At 35.6% G+C, this 21,628-nt stretch overlaps 1 protein-coding gene across 1 annotated transcript in view; it reads left to right on the top strand.

The window, feature by feature from the left end:
• The window catches only part of LOC144251463 (contactin-associated protein-like 3), a 181,886-nt gene that overhangs the window by 43,578 nt on the left and 116,680 nt on the right, over positions 1 to 21,628 (top strand). Inside the window, 4 exon segments of the mRNA XM_077794357.1 lie at positions 2,407 to 2,554; positions 14,604 to 14,807; positions 15,498 to 15,682; positions 17,529 to 17,672. Of these exon segments, the coding sequence (XP_077650483.1) occupies positions 2,407 to 2,554; positions 14,604 to 14,807; positions 15,498 to 15,682; positions 17,529 to 17,672 (681 nt within the window).

Genomic DNA, 21,628 nt, shown 5'->3' with positions numbered 1-21,628 from the left:
TTCTGAAGCTCAAGCAGCCCTGCTCTTGAGGAGGGAACACATGTGAACACATGAAATGATTTAGACTCAGACTGACAAAGGCCCTTTATTACTTAGTTAAGAAATGGTGATTCACTGGCTGGCTTTTATAGTGCCCCAAAATAAGAAAGGACCTTGAATCCTTGAGAATGGCACATCTAGAAATGAATTTGTATAAAGTCGCTTTGATTCAGCTTGGTCTATAAGGAGGACAAAGAACCTGCAACAGAGAGAATGACTAAGACTAGAAATGGCCCTGTTAGCCCTGACTTTGAGTCAATGCACAAGTATCTGTTAGGCAAGGACTCTTTAAAATGGTGAGTGTTGCTGGGCGCCATAGCATATGCCCGTCTTCCCAGCAGCTTGGGAGGAGATTCAGGCAGGACGATTACAAGTTCAAACCCAGCCTCAGCAATTTAGTGATACTCTGTCTCAAAATTCAAAAAAAAAAAAAAAAAAGGACTGGGAATGTGGCTCAGTGGTTAAGGGCTCCTGGGTTTAATCCCAGTACCAAAAGAAAAGAAAAAAGAATGGTCATTGTTGGTAAGAAGCACGTATCATGGTTCTTTTCCTCCTTTCAGTCCAGCACATATGATTAAATTTGAAGAATTTCTGATGCAGATATTCCCTGACTTTATAACAGTTCCACTTAGGACTTTCAAAATGGTTCAAAAGCTGTGTGCATTCAGTAGAAACTGTACTTTGAATTTTGAACTTTGATTTTCCCCCCAGAATATTATATTGATCCAGTACTCTTCACAGTGCTGGGCAATGGCAGTGAGATGCAGTTCAGTCATTCATGCATCTCATGGGGAACAAATAGATACTCACCCGTCAGTATCCTGAATTGATATACTGTTTTTTAGGTTAGGTGTATTAAATGCCTTTTTGGGTCGCCATTTTTTCAATGTACAGTGGATTCATTGGGAGTATAGCCCCATTGTAAGTCAAGGAACATCTATCCTGCAGCAAAGCCATTGAATGCCTTCCATTTGCTTGAACTGAACTGGTCATGGATAGAATTTAAATCACCTGGGAAATAAGACAGATGTAATCAGTGGTGACAAGTTCATGGCATGCATGGCACCATCAGGATATATGTACCTTGTGAGGTGCTGGGGATATGAGTATAATGGATCAGGGCCCTGAGAAGGGCCTCGCTGATCATAGACATTCTCCAAACCCACCCCAGACTGATCCAGGTGGTAAGTAAAATAATTTCATACATTTAGACTATTTTAATACTAACCTAAATGCAAAATCATGATACTTAAGGTCAATGGCATTTCTCAATGAGAAAGTTTTCTAAATTTTGTCAAAATATCCTATTTTACATGTTACTATATTCAATACATAGAGGAAGCTAATGGGAAAATGCTATTGTCTGAATTGTTAAAATGCCCTCAAAATTGTATGGACATACAGTTCAATGCTTCGTTTAATTCTGAGCAAGCAGTTTCTTCAAGTTGCCCATAAGATGTGCACACACTATTAAACACTCATTAAGGCATTTTATTCCATAATGCTAAATACACTTATTTTATTCTTTTGCATAACTTTTCAAATATGGGGACTTAATTCATTATTTTTCAGAAAATGTATTTATGGCCATATATTAAGCTACATGCACTTATATTTGTAACATATCTAGTATTGTTTTCAATACAAATACATTATTTTAAATATACAGTCTTGATGCCACTGGAAATATTTTTTCTAGCTTTTTCTTTATTTACAACCTCTTTGCAAGCAAACATTATATTTCCAAATATCTGATAAAATGTTCCTTCTGATTGGGAAGGGAGTAGTACTGAGAAACCTGAGCTATTCACATTCTGCTGAGTAAGAGAAACCTGTCTTCTTTCTTGATTTAATATTTCCAGCAGGAGGTAAAACTAAGCAGTAAAAGCCTGCAACTTAATATTGAGTTTTAGAAATGCTTTATTTCAACAATATTCTAATGATGCAGTTCTTCAAACAACATGGATGATAAGAACAGATCAATCCAGAGGCTTTTAAGACCCCTTTTTATATACCCACATTGGCCCTAGATTTTTATTATTCCAGGGCCAGGGAATGTGGCTTCCTGTGTTTCTGTTGCTATACTTGAAGATTAGTAAAAGGGATTAAGGGGTGAACTACTTTCTAAAAGCAAGCCTTTGAGAGTAGTATGTGTATAGCTGGTTTAATGGTGCTTGTGAAATTTAAACAATCCTGGAAATAAGGGACCTTGGGCAATGGTTATTAATACAAGGACTAGGGAGAGGGGATCACATCTGCTTAAACACTAGCACGTTTTGCATATTAACAAAGTGAACAAGGCATTGATCATTGATGAGGAGATAGCATCTCACAGATATTTTATCCCTTTTTTCTGTTTTCTCCCAGGGCTTTCCAGGAAACACAAACTCAGACAGCGTGGTGCATTACAGACTTCAGCCTCCCTTGGAAGCCAGGTTCTTGCGTTTCCTGCCTTTAGCCTGTAACTCCAAGGGCAGGATTGGCATGCGGATTGAAGTGTATGGATGTGCATACAGTAAGTATTCTTATCCCTGCCTGAAATCAGCATCAGAGTGACATATTGTAAAACCTACACTGAAACTGGAAGCAGCTCTTCATGCCTTACACTGCTGTTGGAGTAGAATTTTTTTTTTTTTAAACAAAAAGCTTCCATAAGGAACCTGGCTTCCAAAGGAGGACTTGAATGGAGCTTTATTTACCTTTAGATTTTCAGAGGTTAGCCAGATAATTGCTTCAAAGTCAGCACTTTAAAAAAAGTAATGATGTTCAAATCAACAACAGTAGTTTACTGTGACTGATGGTGCTGTTTCTGATGCTGAGATGGCCCTTCCTATGGGACACATGGTGGCTGCTAGGTGCAATTGTCCTGTTTTCCCCATACTCTAGGATGACTCTGTTTTCCTTCCACTTTTTTGTTTGCTTCCCAGTGGAACCTTGTTTTTTACAGTGCCTGCAACTTAATTTAATTTTAGCTTGGAAATGTCATTTGGGTATTACATTTTCCCTCTTTTCTCAACTAATGGTAAAAGTAGTGAAATATGCAGCCAAGGAAAGCACAGACTACAAGCATTCAGTGAAATAGAGGTGTGAGTTAATCATATTGTTGCAATTTTGATATTTCTTAAATTAACATAAAAGAAAAAAAATTAACAAAATATTGTCTAGAAAACTGGGGACTAAGCCAGTGACTTGGTTTTCTGTCAGGTTGGCCTTCCACACCCCATGCCCAAACTATTACATATTGGATCTACATTTAAGAACAGATTCACGTATTTCTTCCAAATTTGATTCTCATCATTGCTATACTATACATGTAGTTGTTTCTTTATCCCCTTATTATATAAAAATTTATTGGACACTGACTTCTTGAGAGAACTATGCCTAGTGCAGGGTGTGAGAGATGATTCTAAAATTCTTTATTTGCTTTGTCTAACAAGAAGTTATAAAATTACATAAAAAAGTGAAGGAATATTCATGGATAGTGAGATCGGCACTGCGGAGGGTGCTGGTATTAGTCAGCTTTCCATTACTGTGACAAAAGACCTGAAATAATCAAACTTAGAAGAAGAAATCTTTTTCTGGCTCACAGGTTCAGAGATTTAGTCCATGGTCATTGGCCCCCAATGCTTTGGGACTGTCGCAGCACACTGCATAATGTCAAGGAGTATGTGGTGTCACATGGCTATTTACCTCATGGTGGCTGGGAAGCAAAAAGAGAAAGGAGAGCCCTGAGGTTGCAATATCCCCTTTCAAGGGCACATCCCAAATGGACTAACTTCTTCCTACTAAGCCCCATCTCTCAAAGGTCCTACCACTTCCCAAAAGTGCCAAGCTGGGGACAAAGACTTTAACATATGGGCCTTGGTATAACATTCCAGATGCAAAGTATAGTCAGTGCTCATGGCAACACGAAGCATGGGAGCAGGAATTTATGGGTTCTTTTAGTGCAGGGGGCAATGGCATTGTGATACAGAGGGAGTTATTGAACACTATCCTCTCCACTTTGGGAACCTCACACACAATGAGTGATTTCAGAAGACTCATCCAAAGAGCTCCTTCCCAGGGTGAATCACTGTGTTAGTCTTGGCTTCATTTCTGCTTCCTGGTAGCATCACATACAGGTCCCTCTTTCCATTTGGTTTTCTAACTCTTCCATTGCTTTCCATATTTTCTGGAAGCATTTAATGCAGATTCTGTTGTGTTACTGTCCAGGTCTTTTCCTTCTTGCCATTGTCATTTCCTTCCTTCCAGTGTCTCCTGGACTTACCAAGGTACTCACTGCTGAAGTGTCTGAGACGCTTCCATGAAAGTGGCCACTTCCTTCTCCCATTAGTTTGGAAATGGATTCAGGTTAACTGATTTGAAAGCATAACATGCTTTTTGATGGGAATTTATCATTACCTTGATGGTCTTCAAGAGGAGGTCTTACTCTAGTCCCTTGTATTAAACATTCATAGCAGAAAGACCAAAGTTGTGAGCCTTATCCCTGGAAAGACTGCAGCTATCATGGCACCTGTGTGCACCCCTGAGATCAGCAAAAGGAACTGTTCACCACAAAAAGCTCCTACTGTAAAAAAATACAAGTGTTAACAATGACTACAGTTTGTAAAACAGCCACAGTACATCCTTGATTAGTAGTGGTTTTGCCTTGTCTTGTTTTTATTAGTAGTAAGAATAATTACTCAAACATAAAACTTTGCATTCTTATTTTGACAATAATTTAATACAATACAGTTTATAACCAAAAGTGATAGTTATTTTCTTTTCAATTTGTATTTCCACTGCTGTTTGTATTGCAAATAACATCCAAATTGCTTTTCTTGGCACATAATGACTCTTAGATGCAAATTCTCTTTTCAGTTTCATTTCTTTAAATTCCACTTGCAATGCTATTCATTATTCCTTTAAACATTGTATGTTTTCAGGGTTTCCTAGCTTGACATATGCTTTGCCTACCTAAAAGGCCCTTTTACCATTTTAAAACCAAGGATGAGGTGGTGGAGGGGTGGCAGTGCTGTTCTTAGAGTCCCCTCCCTGGCAGCACCATCTGTCTAATTTCAGCATTCTCTGCAGACTTGTCCCCACCCTTGTATTTCACTCTTAAAAGTTCTCTCTTTCATTTGTTATCCACTTTCATAAGGTTTTAATAACATTAACATATGATCTGAGAACTCCAAATCCACATCCTCTGCGATGCTGGGCTTTGAAGCCTGACTCTCCCAGGTCTTTAGCAAGGTTGATTATCTTTTGGATCTATTCTGCCCTTCTGTTCTGCCTTATTCTTTGACTTTTGCGGTTCCTGTACAGTGTCATTTTCTAGTGACCTTGTAGCAATGTGTTCTTTTCCTATCAGGTTGTATTGAACTGGCTCCATTGTTTTATCGTACTTTTATGTTTATTAATGTGCCTATTCTTTGAATAAGGCCAGCAAGGAAGAAAGCAGAACGTTGAGTGAATTGCTGGGAATGTGGAATTGATAGATGTAGAGATGGTGAGTGCTCTGGGATTTATGAGTTTGTCATTCACGTATTGGTACTTCCTCCTTATTTCAAGTCAGGCATTAAGAATAAAATGAATGCCTACAATCCCAGCAGCTTAGGAGGCTGAGGCAGGAGGATTGCAAGTTCAAAGCCAGCCTCAGCAACTTAGTGAGGCCCTGTCTCAAAATAAAATATAAAGAGGGCTAGGGATGTGGCTCAGTGATTAAGTGCCCCTGGGTTCCATCTCCAGTACACACACACACACACACACACACACACACATACACACACAAGAATAAAATGAATGGAGTGAAATGTGTAACTGTTTTTTATTTTTAAGTATTGACTGTGACAGTGAAAAATTAGACTTTATTTAACAGTGTCCCTATATGTCAATATTTGTAAGCCAGTTATTGTTATTCCAAAAAAATAAGGAATGTGTATTTTGAAAAATTTGAAGAGAATTTTGAGAGAAGAGGGTACTTATAGAACCTCCTTCTTTCCAGTACTGGCCCCTACTCTGGGTAGACTTGGGTTTTGAAAATACATTAATAGGAATATAACAACATGAGATGAGAGTGGAAGTAGTTCCCTTCATTGATGAAGAAAAATTTTTCAGCTAATAATGATCTTTAGTCTTTAGAGAATGCTGGTCTAGATTGTCTAAGCCTGTTCTGAAAAACATACAAAATACTCAAATTAAGTTAGAAGAAGTACTAATTCTATTCAGTATGGTATCTATTTACAGACTATTTACTCTGTGCAAGTTACCATGCTAAGGAAGATCCATAAGGCTTGATTTTTGCCCTCCAACTGCTAAGGAGCCTGTGCAGGAGAGGATAAATGTGGATTCACAGAGTCAGGCTGAACATGGGAAAAGGCTTCTGATTCTCACTTTGTGTCACAGTGTAGATAGCAGACATATCTTGCTCTAGGAATAAAAAAGATTAACTATTCTGAGCTATAATCATATAACCTTAAGGTTTTTATTTGATGTTAAGTAGAAAAGTACTAATACTTACCCTAAAATCATATGAGACAAAACGGCCTATCATATTTTTGGGTGTAATAAGCCATATTTTAATGCTATTTTAATCTTTCTAATTTCTATCACATTTATTGCACAATTCCAAATGATGAATTTTTAATTGCCTCCCAGATTAAACTTGTTAGCAAACTATTAGATCTAAAAAGAGTGTAACTAAAGATTGTGCTGAAAGTAAATGTTGAAAAAAATATCAATACATATTTAATAACTTACAGTGGAACAGACAAAGTTGGATATATGATGGCAACTAATTTAATTTAAATGCATAATCATTTTTAGCAATTTTTAAATATCACTAATTACTACCAGAATTTGCAGTCTGTAATAATCTCTAGATCTCAGAGTTAAACAATAGGTCCAATTATTGAGAAAACAGGTGATCTTTGGCTAGTGAATTAGTTGCCTTACAGGTACTTAAAACTTACTGAGTCCCAGATTGCTTTCTTGAACTGACTCACATCTAGCCCTAAAACACTCTTCCTCTGGTATTCATTATGTCTGTTAATGATTCTATCATTCATCAGGAACTTATGCTATAAGTATGGGAATCACTCTTGACAAATCTCTGTATCTGCACATAATTGTATGTCCAAATTATTCCCTAAATCATTTCACTTCTCTCTAGCTTACTGCACTTCTAGACTCTCCTGGATTATTGCAATTGCTTTCCAATTTTAGTTTCCCTGTCTCTACCCATTAGTATATTATATTTATGTTACATTGCAGCTAAAGGTATTTTTAAAAATGCACATCTAATGTAACTGATTATGTGTTTACAATCTTTCACCTCCATTGCTCCTAAGATAGCATACACACTTCTCAGAAGGACTCAGAAGATGCTGAAAGACCATGCCCCTGCATACTTTTCTAGTCTCACCTCCTGCCATCCCCACATCTTGCTCCCTCCCCACCATGGCTTCTTTTGATGCCTCTGCCAAGCACATTCCTCACTATGGAGTCTTAACATCCAGTTTATCTGCTTATCCTGCTGCTTCTCAATTTTTTTCATCTTTATATCCTACCATTCAGGTCTCTGCTTAAATGTCACTTCTTCAGAGATGTATTCCCTGACTTCGAGTATGAATATGGTTCCTTTCTATTCAGCTGCTGGCTGCTCAACCAGTCAGTTGTTACTGCCCAACAGGTGTTGAAATCTCGGGCTAACTGAGATATTGGATTTTTCCATGTGCTCTACTCCCCATCCCAAGTAGAGGATTAGTGCCAAGAAGAGGTAGAGGCAGCCTCTGACTATAATCATATAGGCTCCCACTATCATTACTGAGATTCAATAGATTTTCTTGAGCAAATGCTTCTCTATTTATTGTATGTCTTTTGGTCAGTTTCCAGATTCCTTTAGTTACTATTTTTGACCATCCTCACTTCCAGTTTTATCATTGCTTTTGGAGAAAGAGAATTTGATGGGTATAAACCTATACCACTTCATCTATATTTTAAAAATATACCTATCTTGAAAAAAATTGAGTACATACATGTAAATGCACACACACTTATGTAAAAATTTTCATGTTCTGTATTCTTTTGTATAGACCCATATTTCTCTGAATCATTTTTCTTCTACCTCAATTATTTCTTTTTAACATTTTTTTATAGTGTTGATCTACTTGCAAGGAACTCTTTCAGCATTTTATGTTTGAAAGTCCTTATTTTTGCCTTTATTTGTGCAAATTATTTTCAACCAGCACAGATTTTGATGGCATTCATTTCTAGCATTCTAGCAATCTAGCAATCTGTAACCATCTCTATTGATGTTGCTCTGACTGTAAGATGTCTTTTTTTTCCCCTAGCTTTTAAAAAGGATTTTGAGTAATTTGCTTATGTGCTACTCCTTTTATTTTCTTCTGTTTCTTGTGTTTGGGTCTCATTGGGTCACTTGGATCTGTGGGTTCATAATTTTCAATAAATTTGAAAATTTTCAGACATTGTTTCTTCAGATATTTTTTTTAACTGACCCCCTCTCTATTATTCCTTAAGGGAATCAATTACCACACATTAGGTATTTGGATTTTATTAGTTGCATTTTACTGATGCTTTGTTCATTTTTTTTTTTTTGATTGATCTAAGGGGCACTTTACCACTGAGCCACATCCCCAACCCTATTTTGTATTTTATTTACAGACAGGGCCTCACTGAGTTGCTTAACACCTCACCATCACTAAGGCTGGCTTTGAACTCATGATTTTCCTGTTTCAGCTTCCAGAGCTGCTGGGATAACAGGTGTGTGCCACCAGGCCCAGCTCATTTTTAAAAATTTTTTTTTCCTCTTCATTTCAATTTGGATTTTTCTATTGATGTCTTCAGGTTCATGATTCTTCTTGAGTGTTTAATTTCCCTTGAATCTATTCAGTTTATCTTTCATTTCAGATCTTGAAGCTTTCACTCTTTTAAGTAACTTTCATGTATCTCTGGCAATTACATTTTTCAGTTGTGTGTACATTTTGATTGGTAATTTTTCCTCATGAGGGCGGTGTTTTCCAGCTTCCACCTGTCTTCAATTGGCTATTGGACATTGTGACTTTTACCTTGTTGAATGCTAGATATTTTTGCATCCTTGTATTCTTTTCCTTCATTCAAAGATACATTGCACTACAGCAAGTCAATGCTTCAAGGTCTTAGCCTCACCGGAGCAGTGTTTAATCTGGGACCAATGCCTCCCCACCACTGAGGTTAGATCCTCTAAGTACTTGATCCCAAACTAGTGAGCTGTGTGGTCTTCATTCTGGATGATCACATGGTCACCATGACCAACTTGTGTGCATGGGAAATGCTACTTCTAGCTAGTCCTTCTAGAAGCTTCTTTCCTTAGTCTTGCTGGATTTCCTTAAGGGTGCATTCTATCAATATACAGCTCATTCATTGCTTTAGGACTCTGTTGTAAACCACCTGTACTCTCTTGCAGTCCATCTTTCTCCTCTCCTATTCTTTGCCTGGGAGTTCTAGCTGCCTCATTCTAACAGACTCTTCATGCTATTTTCAACTTAGGAAGTCGCTGGTCTCTTCCTCAGTTTTCCTTTCCTGCTCCATGTCCTGGGAACTCTTTGAAGATTAAGATCTAAGCAGTCATAAAGCTTATCTCTTGCCTCTCATTTCTTATGCATTTCACTCTTCTTTGTTGCTTAATAGCAAATGTTTTGTAAACCATTGTTTCAATGGTTTACAAAAATCTTATAACAGTGGAATGATACAAAAAAGAGCATCTTAGGTAATTTAATTCTCTAGGTAACACTGAGATCAGTGGTACAAAGGTCAGGGAAGGGAATACTTAGTGAACAGGTAAGTTTAAGGGACCTTATTTTTGGTTGTTTCAAGCGTTAAATACTCTAAGAAATTTAAGTATTTAAGTTCTCCTGTTACCCCCATCATGGTCAAAAGCAAAAGTCCTAAAGGTAGTTTTTAGCTATGGTTAAATCTCATTTTCTTTGCCCAGAGCACCAACAATAATGATGTAACTAATCCCACTGAGGACTTACCATGTTTGCACACTCATAGACATTAAATGGTTTAATATTCATGATAGTTCTGTGGGGGACTCTTATGTCCTGTGAATGAGGACACTGAGGCAAAGGAGGTTGAGTGAGTCTTCTAAGGTGGAACCAGGAGTCCAACCTTCTCAGGATAGCTCCACAGCCTACTGCACTTTGTTATTTTCATTGTTTGGAATGGCTTTTTGTGGACTAGATTAAGAAAGTAGAAATGTGTCAGCACATCTTTAGCCTCACTACTGGTTAGATGGATTCCTTTACCTAATAGATTACTACATAAGGACCATTCCAGAAGTTCCCCACTCCTGCTCTCCAGAAGTATATTATGATGATGTCCTGGTTCCTCCTTATCCCAGCATCCAGCATAATGAATGGTGACAAAAAACAGTGTTTTATGGCATACACATAAATACATAGCCAGGTGATAAAATATTGACCATTCTTTGCCATATTAATATGTATTCCAACCATAGTCTGTTAGAGATGAAACATAAAAAATTAATCTATTAAGGAAGTTATTGATGATAAAGTGAAATCACAAGTATTTCCTCCCACTGTTTTTGGAATATAAGTTTGTAGTCTTATAACTGGGGAAACTGTCACTTCCTATCTTGTGTGCATGATATGTATCTTCTGTTTTCAAATACCTCAATGATTGAAATAGTTGGATTATATACAGAGACACTTTTATGAAGACTCTTGTAAAAGCCATTTTAACTGGAATGCCAAGTTGAAATTTGATGTATTCTTTGGATATTTCATCCACATATTATAATGGATTATTTGTATTCATTATGGATATGTAAAGTTTTATTTATTTAATAGTTAAACAGCAAAAATCTTATAACAGTGGAATGATACAAAAAAGAGCATCTTAGGTAATTTAATTCTCTAGGTAACACTGAGATCAGTGGCACAAGGGTCAGGGAAGGTAATACTTAGTGAATAGGTAAGTTTAAGGGACCTGCCTGGCGGAGCTCCCCCATCAATGCTTTCAGAGAAATTGCTACTATTGACTTATTGATGAAATGCTTTGTCTCCCAAAATATGTTTTTTTAAACTTTATATTTATTTAAAATTTATTGCTTTTACAAATTCACTTTGAGTATTTAATACTGATTTTTAAAAATTATATTTATTGACTCTCTGATTTGTTTAAATATTCAAATCTATTTGTGAACATTTTTAGGTAGATAATATTTTATCAGAATGATTAGTTTTGGTGAGACATATAATAGAGGTTCTATTTATATTTTAAATTATCTGTTGTGATAATGTGTTTTCTTTTATTATAAATGTAAAGTCATGGCTGACTACTTTCTGATGTGTATCTGCAAATTTAATGTGAAGGGTGCATGATTGGCAGTTCATCAGGATTCCTTAATTCTTTGTATTCTTTATTTCTGGACACTGTTACCAAAGGAGAGCCTTTTTTCTCCTGCTTTTATTTTGAGCTATAAGCTGTTTCTTTACTTCTGTAGTTTCCTTAGCAACCCTGTAAGACTTGAAGATTTTCCCTATGAATTGTATTTCTTCATGACAATATAAGTAAGAAAGTACCAGAGAATAAGAGGATTGTTGCTTGGAGAGGCTGGGGCCAGACCTTTCCTGGCCCCTGCTTGTCCCAGCATCCAGCACAGTGAGTGGTGACACAAGCTAGGTGCTACATCAGTATTAATCGAATGGGCCATACTTTTGGAATGAATGGAATTAAGTCAAAAGGACATAAGATGGAAAAGATGGAGTTTTAATAATAGAACAAAATTGTGAATATCCTTCAAAGAAGAATTTCAATCTACAGAAGCCTATTTATATCAAGGCCAGTGTTTTATATTATACACAGAAATACATAGCCAGGTGCTAAAATATTGACCAGTTCTTTACCATTCTAACCATAGTCATAAAAGGAGTATATTGAATTGTGCAGAATGGATGTCAACAAAAAAAATTTGTGAGGTCCTAAACATAATGGGGTTTTCAGTGAAATAAAAATTGGATGCCAGAATGTCTGGTTGTGAGCTGATTCTTATCACTGCCACCTCTGAACAGTTAGCACCAGCCCAGTAACCATTATAGGATACTTCTGTAGAGTCAGAGTGAGGAACTTCTGGAAACGGCTAGATGCTCAGTATTTCAGGCCATGCAGGCCATTTGTGCTCTCTGCTGCATTTTTGTTGTTGTTGATTTTTATGTTTAACAACCCTTTACAAATTAGCTCAGGGGTCTGTACAGTATTGGGCTTGAGAGTTATGCAAATAATTAGAGATAAAGAGTGAGAGATCCTAATATTCTCGACTTCAAAAAGCAGTTCCTGAATTTTGTCTATCATTTTTAAACCTCTAAAGTTGGGGTTAAGTTTATATCCTTGAAGATTTTAAACTACTAGGGCTGTTATACTCACTTAGCTATAGATCTATATTCTAATTTGGTCATCCAATAAGCTTTTAAAAATCTGTCAATGTACGTTTTGGATTTTTCTTATAATATATATTTTGGTGATTAATATATGGTTAACTATTCTAGACAAAGTGTTAGAAAATAACTCAAAGCATTAGGACAAAAGGGTTTTAAGTCCATTATTTTGTGTCGTGGTTACCCAGTAAAATTTTTACTAGTCCATTTTGCCTGAGAAGAATCTCCAAGAAATATAATTTAGGTGGTTTAAAGCTGTGGATCTCAAAGTGTGGTCACCAGCTCAAGTGCATGGACACCAGGAGGGAATTTGTTTGAAATGCAGATTCTCAGATTCTACCTCAGACCTGTTCACTCAGAAACTCAGGGCTATGTCTCAGCAATCTGTGTGCAGCAAACACTCCAGAAGATTCTGATGCTTTAATAATTTAACTATTGCGAAACCATTGTGGCAACAGGGAGGGTGAGGGTAAAATCTTTTTGACCAAAATAATCTTGACAAAATCATGTACAGAACAAAATCTCCTTGTTGGCTAACTGCAAAAGCAAGCCTTAGTTATTTTTAATGCTGTCAGTGACATACATAGGAATATGTACTACTAAAATGTGAAATCATTTCAATTCTTCATTATCAGGGTTTCATTATTTCATTGCCATCTAACAAGCTTGAGAACTTCATTTGAACTTGACTAGTTATATTCTTACCAGGCATGTTCGTTTAATTATAAAATGAAGAGTAATTATTTAGTTTACATGATTTCTGAAAAGTTGTGAACATAAATGACTTCATACAAATATTTTAGTCTGAATGAAACGTATGTCCATGTGTACATTGGCCACAACTTTCTGTGAAAGTAAATAACTAACATTGGTTTGAAAGACACCAAGGTCTTTTATTATTTGCTTTGTCTTCATTTAGTACACATGTATTTTTAAAAGACAGTTATGTATGAAAAATGCAAGAGGAGATTTTTTCTAGGCAATATGAACTCCTTTTTAAAAATTAATAATTAATTAATCAATCATTTTTTCAATACTAGTGATTAAACCCAGTATGCTCTACCACTGAGCTACATTCCAAGCTCTTTTTTTTTCTTTTATTTTTCATTTTGAGACAGGGTCTCATTAAATTTCTCAATTTCAAACTTGAAATCCTCCATCCTCAGTCTCCTATGTCCCTGGGATTATAGGCCATCACCATGATGCCATACTGTATGAACTCCTTTGTATTGTTCTGTTTGCAATTGTTTTTGATTGATGATGTGTCTGTGTGCATGTGTTGTGATTGGAATCAAACCCCAGGGCCTTATACATGCTAGGCAATCACTTACAATGAGTTTCACCCAACCCCTGTATATGAATGATAACATGTAACTTTTTGGCACAAACTGATAAAAGTAGTGTTGATACAAAATGTAAGATATTGTCAGTAAGTTCAGAGAAAAATGGTAGCATCCCAATGGAATGACCTTCTTAGTTATTTAGGTGCATCATAAAATAGGTGTGCCTTTTGTGATTTGACTCAGCCACAACATTGAGAAAAAGTACAGCTGGTATTAGCATGCCCTTCAGATGAATTTAAAATGGTACTTAGTGAATCTGGGATGTGCATGCATGACTCTTATGACTGGACACAAGTATCATAAAGTGAGAACTGTTAAATGTCTAAACTACTGGGTCACAAACAATAAAGCTATTTACACTGACACCTTTTATCAGTATGTGATAACAGTTTTATCCTTTCCAAACACCAGTAGTGTCAATTTCACATTGAATGAATGTGAAATATACAGGGAGATTTTGTGCAAGGGGGATTAACTTCAGCTTGTTGCCTCATCCTTACTTTTTATTGAATCAGAAAAGCAAATACAAAGATAGGTGCAATTGGAAGGAGAGGAACACAAATACTTCTAGATGATACTGTCTTAAAAAAAAAGTCAGAAAAAGCAAACAGAGAGATGATGTGTGTTAACTCTAGTATCAAGAGGAAGTTGGCAGTGGGTATTTCCACCTATGTTAAGCAAACCAGAAATAGACTACATATATACATGTGTGTTGACTTATGTATTTCAATGCAGTAATGAAAATATATCTAGAATCACTTTTTGATGTTTTCCATTGTAGGATCTGAGATGGTTAATTTTGATGGAAAAAGTTTCTTATTGTACACAATTAATCAGAAATCCATCAGTTCAATGAAGGAGATCATTACTTTGAAATTTAAAACCAGGCAGAGTGATGGGATTCTGCTCCACAGAGAAGGACAAAATGGCAAACATATCACCCTGGAATTAGTTAAAGGAAAACTCATCTTGTTCTTTAATTCAAGTAAAAGGACAAGGAATTGCTTTTAAAAATGTGATTACTTAGATGAAAATGCTTTTTATACTTATATTTTTTTTCTTAAGCAGTTAATTTAAACTGAAACCAATCCATTTAAGAATGAAAGAAGGTCTTATAAATAATTCCTTGGGGTGATTGGTACAAACAAGAGCTGTCTAAGCAAGGGGAACGTGTTCATCCTACAGTTGTGGCACCTTAGGGGCTACGTGTCTGTCTTAACCATGTATTTATGTAAACAGTATTATAGTTTGATAATTGTATAGAGCCATCATCAGCTGTCCAATAAATAACCTGATAATATCATAAAGATGAATGGATCATTGTAAAATTTTGAGGTAGTTGCATTACTTTTCTTCTTTCCTAAGAAGAAAATATTTTTACATTAAGTGAAAATGTCATCAGAAACATTGAATGAATGTGAAATATATAGGGAGATTCCCTGATCCTTACTTTTTATTGAATCAGAAAAGCAAATACAAAGAACAAGAAATAAGATAGAAGAAATTGTTCAAAGGTCAAAATTAGATTGTGTTTAGGATTAACATTAAACTATCTAACTAGCTTTTTGGATAGGAGGATATAAGGAAAGAGTAATTGCTGTGACAAATCTCCCAGTAGAAACCACAGTTTTGAATGGGTGGAATAATACTACATTGACTTTTACTCTCTTCTCAGGTGGTGCTAACCTGCCCTCCCTAGATGCCCAGGTGACCCTCACCTTGGGCAGTCTGCTGGATGACCAACACTGGCATTCTGTCCTCATTGAGGTCCTCAACACACACATCAATTTCACAGTGGACAAACATAGTCACCGTTTCCAGGCAGAGGGAAAGGCCAGCCTTTTAGATCTTGGTTATAAGGTGTGGACATTATAGATTTTGCACTTAAATGAAATATAACCCTTTAGAGAAAGAACTGCTACATTGAAAAATACTACTCTTTCCTAGGAATTAGAATCTGGTGAATAATTTCCTATGGATTATTATCACACTGTAGGTTGAACACTGCTTATCAACAAGGTACATTCTGAGAAATGCATCATTAGATGATTTAATTGTAGTGTGAACATTTTAGAGTGTACTTACACAACTTATATGACTATGGCATCACCAGGCAACATATTCTTATGGGATGCTCACAGATGTGAGGGCCATCATTGAACGTAATTGTAATTTGGCGCATAATGGCACAAATATATACTATTGAGACATTTTATCCTTATGAATGTTAGTCCTCAGATAAGAATAAGCACTCATGCCAGGAAGTTAGGATGCTTTTGGATGAAAAGCTATAAATAAATACAAAAAAAAAACAATATTTGAAAGCATTCGTTCAGATAAGTCTTCTGTATTATATCTGGTGTTTTTGAATGTGAGCCCGGGAAATTTCTTTTGCTTATAGGATAGTAGTAAACAGAATTAGTGACCTGGGATAACCTGGAGAAACAATCAACAAGTATCCTGATGTATTAATGAGAGACAAATGCAGACAAATCAAAATAAATGTTTCTTAGTATTTCTGAAGCCTTAACAATGTTAGCAGTGTATTGCCCACATACATCTACTCCACACTGAAATGCAGCATTTGATTTGTTCTGATGATTCTGTTCAGCGCATGTATCAGATAGAACAAGAAAACCAGAAAATATTGACATTCATTTGACCTCAGTGGTAGAGATCAATGGAAGATCCTGCTCTTGAATAAGATTATCAATGAATAGACTTTTCCAACCTAAAATAATATAGAAAAGGCCAGCCCTAAAATCTTGACTACTATAAAGGTTGGCAAAGTCAAATGCCTTCATAGTAGGTGTCATGTCCACAGCCCCAATTGTACCAGGGCACAGTGGGGTAGGTTGTGGGAAAGCCAAAGAAAGTGCCAAGAGACAGCATGAAAGACATGAGATGTATTAGGAAACCCTCACAACAGATCAGTGCTACCTCCAAGAAGAGTTCAGTGTTGATAGGCTTGCAGATAGCACTTTTGCCTTTCATGGTGCTTTGACAACTGGTCCCTCTGTTCCTCATGGCACTTTGTCCAGTGGTGGTGGCTGGACTATTAACACATATTCTTCTTTCCACAGTATGCTCAATCTGTGCTGATCCCTACTCAGAGAGGGGTTTTATATCTTAGACTGCAGAAGCAGTGCATTCTTCAGCATTAGCTGATTAGTTAGTATGTCTAACCAGCATCCTAAGGAGTAACTGTCTGGGTGTACATGTAAGAAAGTAGCTGTCTACAGTAGTACTTAGTAGCCCTACTTCCCATTTTGCGTAAGAGAAAGCCCAGTTCCTTTAAGATAATATATAACTGGACTTTCCAGCCTAGGCTTGCTCTCAGGGTTCCCTTAACTTGGCAAGGATTTTGGGAACAGAAAGGGGATATTCAGTAACATGCAGTTTTACTGTTCCCCTTTTCTTTAGGGATGATACATTGGGATAAGCTGTTACACAGATCATCATGGAAATAAAGATACAATATTCTCATCTAAAAATGATGACAAGAATCATATGACTAGAGAATTGAGTCTCTCTATAATAAAGACAATGATAAATCTGCATTTTAAAATTTCATTTGTAATTAATATGACAATATAATAGGCAAAGCAAATTTGAAGACAATTGTATCTGTAGATCATTAATGTTTTGGGCAGATAATCAGAAAATAATTAAATAATATTATTTATATCATTTTATTCTTTCTAAGATCAGCTTTGGAGGGATTCCTGGACTTGGAAAATCATTGGTGTTCCCACATAAAAGCTTCAATGGGTGTTTTGAAAATCTCTTTTATAATGGAGTGGATATCATTGATTTGTCCAAGAAACACAAACCAGAGATACTCATCATGGTAAGAAAGTCCAAATATGTGCTTTAGTAGAGAAAAGAGGTGCAATTTTTTTTGTTGATTCTGTTTTAAAATATATTTCTTCTAAAGGTACAAATCATACATATTTTTTGTTTATGTTTGATATAATTTTTCTATATGTATGAAATGGATACATAATGTTACAAAATAATGAAGTGAGATTATGTAACAGTTTTTAATAAAATTTTTGTGGTAATAAGAATACTTAACATGAGATCCACTTTCTTAAGAAATTCTTAAGTGTGCAATAACATATTAACTATAGGCAGATCTCTAGAATTTATTTATCTTCCATAACTGAAATTTACATGAGTTATGTGGCAAATCCCCATTTTCCTCTGCTCTTATTCCCTGGTAACTACCATTCTATTCTCTGCTTCTCTGAGTTTGACTGTTTTATATAACCCATTTAAGTGGAACCATGCAGTATATGTCCTTCTGCAAATGGCTTATTTCTCTTAGCATAATGTTCTCCTGGTTCATCTCCCCCCCCCCCTCTCTCTCTCTCTCTCTCTCTCTCTCTATATATATATATATATATATATATATAGTTTGAGGTACTCCCACTTGTCTGTTTTTGCTTATATTATTGTATTTCTAGTGTCATAACCAAGAAATAATTGCCAAGGCCATGTCATAAAGCTTTTTCCTGTTTTGTCTTATGACTTTGCAGTTCTTGGTCTTACATTTACTGTGCCTTTAATCTATTTTGAGTAGAGTTTTGCTTATGGTGCCCAACAGAGTCCAATATACAGTTTTCCCCACACCAATTTTTGCAGAGATCATCCTTTCCCTGTCATATATTCTGGGCACTCTTGTGGAACATCGGTTGCCTGTATATGTGTGGATTTATTTTTGGTTTTTATTCTGTTTCTTTTGTTGATATGTTTATCTTCATGCTCATACCATTATCTTTCAATTACTGTAACTTTATAATATATTTTGAAAACAAGATATATGATGTCTCCAGCTCTCTTCTTTTTTTCTCAAGATTGCTTTGGCTATATAGGATCTTCTATAGTTCTATATGAAATTTCGGGCTATTTTCTATTTCAATAAAAAATGCCATAGGGATTTTGGTAATGAATGGATTGACTCTGTATATTACTTTGTATAGTATTGCCATTTTAACAGTACTATTGTACCATTCATGAACATGACATGTTTCTCTGTCTTATTTATTTTATCTTTGTTTTGGAGTTTTCTATATACTCCAAGTTTTCATGTTTTCTTACCTTCTTAGTTAAGTTTATCCTCAGTGTTTTATTCTTCGTGATGCTACTGTAAATGAGAGTGCTTTCTTAATTTCTCTGTTTGTCAGCTTTCTGTCACTGTGACAATATACTTGTGATTATCAATTTATAAGGAAGAAAGGTTTATTTTGGCTCATAGTTTCATAGGTTTCATTCTATGGTCACTGGACCATAGAGAGAACCATGCTTGTAACACATGAGCCTCGAGGGAGCATTAGGACTCCAGCTTCTTCTTTTTGCTCTCTTTGCTTCCTAGCTGCCATGAGGTGAATAGGCCTCCTTGGTCATATGCTTTCACCATGATATACTTTCTCACAATAGGCCCAAAGCAGCAGAGTCAAGCAACCCATAGACTGAAATCTCTGAAACTGTGAGCCAAAATAATCTTCCCTTCTTATGAGTTGATTGGTATTCTGTCACACTTAGTCAGAAAGCTAACACAGAAACACAACAGGTTTTTTTTGTGTTGATATTTTTTATCCTACAACTTCATTACTTTTTCTCATTAATTATAGTTTTTTAAAATATTATTATTATTGATGAGCTTTTCTTCCTTCCTTCCTTCCTTCCTTCCTTCCTTCCTTCCTTTCTTCCTTTCTTCCTTTCGTGCTAAGAATCCAGTGCCTCACACATGCTAGGCAAGTGCTCTACCACTGAGCCACAACCTCAGCCCTAATTACAATTTTTTAAATATTTAGTATCTTTTCTAAGGTGTCACCTGCAAAAAGTGATAACTTTACCTCTTCCTTTCCAATTCAGGTGCTTTTTGTTTCTTTATCTTGCCTAATTGCTGACTCTGGTTTTTATTAAGATGTTGACTATAAATGGTAGGGCATTCTTGCTTTATTCTTCAAGGAAAAACTTTTATTTATTTACTTTTTTACCATTGAGCATATTATCTGTAGGTTTTCTACATATGACTTTTATTATGTTGAGGTTATATCCTTCTATTCTTAGTTGTTGGAATTTTTAGCATGAAATGGTGTTGAATTTTCTCAAATGCCTTCTGTGCATCAATTGAAATAATCAAGTGATATTTTAAATTCTTTGTTCTATTTATTTAGTCTATTATGTTAATTGATTTTCATATATTGACCCACCCTTACATCCCAAGAATAAATCCCACTTAGTCATCATGTGTTATTCCTTTAATCATATTGTTGAATTCAGTTCTCTTATATTTTGTTGTATATTTTTTTCTGTGTTCATCAGCAGTATTATTTTGTGGTTTTGCTTTGTAAATCATCTATAATTTTGGTTGTAGGGGCGTTCCTGATCTCTGCATGGAAATGTTCTCTTCTATGTTTTTAAAAGAGTTTGAGAAGAATTGGCTTCAATTATTTAAATATTTCTTTGGTGGAATATTTTAATCATCATTTCAGGATTCTTACTATTCTAGTTACAGATCTATTGAGATTGCCTCTTTCTTCATCACTTGTTATTTTTTTAAATATTTATTTTTTAGTTGTACACAATACATTTGTTTTTGTTTGTTTTTATGTGGTGCTGAGGATCGAACCCAGGGCCTCACGTGTGCTAGGTGAGTGCTCTACCACTGAGCCACAACCCCAGCCCCTCATTACTTGTTATTAATAGGTTATACCTTTGTGGAAATTAATGCATTTCTTCTGTTATCAAATTTGTTGGCATTTAATTGATCTTACAGTCTCTTAGTATCCTTTTAATTTGTGGGTTATCAGTTGTAATGCCTTTTCTTTCATATCTGGTCTTATTTATTTCAGTTTTCCCTTTTATCTTGTGTAACTAAAACTGTGTGAATTTTCTCAATTTTTTTTTCAAAAATCCAACTCAATTTTATTAATTTTTCTGTTCTTTCCTTCATTGGTTTATCTTCTAACCTTTATAATTTCATTTCTTTGATGAGGTGGGTGGGCTTTGTTTCTTTGCCTAGTTCTTTGAGTTATAAAGTTTGGTTTTTGTTTTATATCTTCCTTCATTTTCAGAATGGGCATGAATTATTATGTTCTATTCCATAAATTGTGGCATGGAGTGTTCTCATGTTCATTTATCTAGTGGTATTTTCTAATTCCTTTTTCTTTCTTTTTAAAAAAAATTTGTAGTTATAGATAGACAGCATGCCTTTACTTTATTTGTTTATCTTTATGTGGTGCTGAGGATTGAACCCAGTGCCTCACATATGCTAGGCAAGTGCTCTGTCACTGAGCTACAGTCCCAGCCCTAATTCCTTTTTCAATGTATGCTTTGATGCACTGGATTATTCCAGAGACTGTTTATAGCCAGGAGTGGCACCACATGTTTTTAATTCTAATTCCTGAGGAGACAGAGGCAGGAGGATCAGAAGATCAAGGTCTGCTTGGGAAATTTAGCAAAATTTCCCAAAATAAAAATAAAATTGGGGGAAAAAAAAAGAAACAGTGGGGAGTAGCTTAGTTGTAAAGTGCATGCCTGCATGCCTTACATATATGGTGCCCTGGATTCAAACCCCAGTACCAAAAACAAATAAACAAACAAATAGAAAAAAGCATAGTGTTTAATTTTTACACATTTGTGAATTTTCCAGTTTTCCTTCACCTGTTGAATTCCAGTTTATTCCATAGTGACCAGAAAAGAACTTTTAAATGAGTTTAGTCTTAAATTTGTTATGACTTGTTTTGTGACCTTGTATGTGATCCATCCTAGAGAAAGTTTCATATGTGTTTGAGA

This window comes from Urocitellus parryii, assembly GCF_045843805.1.
Source record: "Urocitellus parryii isolate mUroPar1 chromosome 13 unlocalized genomic scaffold, mUroPar1.hap1 SUPER_13_unloc_8, whole genome shotgun sequence".
NCBI classification, from domain to species: domain Eukaryota; kingdom Metazoa; phylum Chordata; class Mammalia; order Rodentia; family Sciuridae; genus Urocitellus; species Urocitellus parryii.
The sequence above is the reverse complement of the archived record's forward strand: the minus strand, read 5'-3'. Positions and strand labels throughout refer to the sequence as shown.